The 1,769-nt window shown below is 52.6% G+C and overlaps 1 protein-coding gene across 1 annotated transcript in view; it reads right to left on the reverse strand.

Moving 5' to 3' along the window:
- HSPB7 (heat shock protein family B (small) member 7) overlaps positions 1 to 1,222 on the reverse strand; it is a 1,825-nt gene extending 603 nt beyond the window's left edge. Inside the window, exon 1 of the mRNA XM_018574869.1 lies at positions 1,085 to 1,222. Coding sequence (XP_018430371.1) covers positions 1,085 to 1,195 — 111 coding nt within the window. The 5' untranslated portion in view covers positions 1,196 to 1,222. The remainder of the gene's footprint in view (positions 1 to 1,084) is intronic.
- Positions 1,223 to 1,769: the final 547 nt, after the last annotated feature.

Consider the following 1,769-nt stretch of genomic DNA (forward strand, 5'->3'; position numbering starts at 1 on the left):
ATATAAGAACTCTGGGGGTCATGGCTGAAGTAAGGACTGCCCGTGATCCCCCACAACCGACCAATCCCTGATAAACTGCAATGAAGAGCAGGGACATTGAGGGGAATTTATCAAAACTGGAGCAGATCTGCACGGCAACCAATCGGCTTCTCTGTCTCTTTTTCAAATCTTAACTGAAGAGAGAAGCTGATTGGTTGCCGGGGGCGACTGCCCCAGATCCTGTTTGCTCCAGTCTTGATAAATTGCCCCCCATTGCATTGTGTACTGAGAGCTCTATTGCTGACCTTCTGAAAATGCCAGCTGGCCGTCTCCCATGTTGGTCCGCTGGCTTCGATACTTTTGAGTCACTGACCCGGAATGAGTATGTAGGTCAGGAATTGTGACCTCACTGGCTGCATGCTTGTTCCAGCTCAGTGACCAAGGGCCCATTCACACCACGTCCAGATCATCTTCCGGGCCAGATTGTTTCCGGACCCAAAATGCATCCTAATGTATCCCTATGCTATCTCTGGCCTCCGTTCACACCAGCGCAGTCTGTTGCAGACCTGACCAGAAAAATACGCCAGGTCTCATCAGTAGCGTCACAAGGGGGGGTGCGGCCCGCACCCGGGTGACACCATTGGAGGGGGTAACACCAAAATGACTCACAGTCATTTTGGTGTCACCCCCCCCCCACTGAAAAGTCGGGCGCTCGGTCGTGGACCGAACGCCCGACAGTATCAGGAGAGAGGAGGGGTCCCGGCGGCATACCTCATCCCGCCGGGTGACTGTCCCCTCCTCTCTCTGCCGGCGTCCATCACCAAGATGGCCGCCGGCAGGTATCAGAATACTGATGCGGGGTGACGCTCGGTTACCGCTCCGGGTGTCACCCAGCCTCGGGACGCCCCCGGGTCTCATGTTGTCTGGTCTGCAATGCAATGGAACCGCCGGCAGGTTCACACCATTTTCCGGACCACATCTGGTGCCCCTAAAACAGTGCTGAAGCCAGAGATAGGCAGACAGAGGCTGCCCTTTGCTTGGGGAACCTCCCTTCTTTCACTTCCCCCCACATGTGCCCCGGGGAGACACGCCATTGGTCGCTCACTTTCTCAGCGTGGACCTCGATCTGGTTGTTGGATGTGGTGACGATGATGTCTTCCGGAGAGAAATCTCGGACATCCACCTCGAACTGATAAGTGTTCCCCAGGGTCTTCATGTTCTGCGCAGGTCCGGAGGCGGCTGTGAGAGCAAATCACCATCAGTCACTTGTTGGGGTACGAGTGAATGTTATAGGTCAATACAAAACAGATAAAGCCCCGCCCACCGCACTTTCCACCAATCAGCACGGACGAGTCAGTCCTATAATAGCCAGAAAAGCGCTAAGCACCGTACCTGGTTATCACCCTGCATGGGAAACGTATTGATGATTATTGATTGATCACAATGATTGGATAATGTACATTATTGTTATGTATTGCAGGTAACACGATGACCCCCCGATAGAGAACACCCCGCGTTCTCATCTCATGTTACGATGACCCCCTATAAAGGGACTTATTATACCCATATGTGGGACCTCATTGGCCGGATAAAGCTTCTATCAGGAACAACAAATGTAAAATAGTTTTTTAGAAATCTACACTAAGGGATTATTACCCCAGATCTCAGGTCAGTATGTACGGTGGTGCCCATTGTCTCCATTCCCCTCCCCCCATAATGGTATAGTGCAGATCAGTGGATGCGTGACCAAACCTACAGAGACCCAGCCATGTCATCTACACCCCACCAAC

This window comes from Nanorana parkeri, unplaced genomic scaffold, assembly GCF_000935625.1.
Source record: "Nanorana parkeri isolate BGI_ZX_2015 unplaced genomic scaffold, ASM93562v1 scaffold3303, whole genome shotgun sequence".
Classification (NCBI taxonomy): domain Eukaryota; kingdom Metazoa; phylum Chordata; class Amphibia; order Anura; family Dicroglossidae; genus Nanorana; species Nanorana parkeri.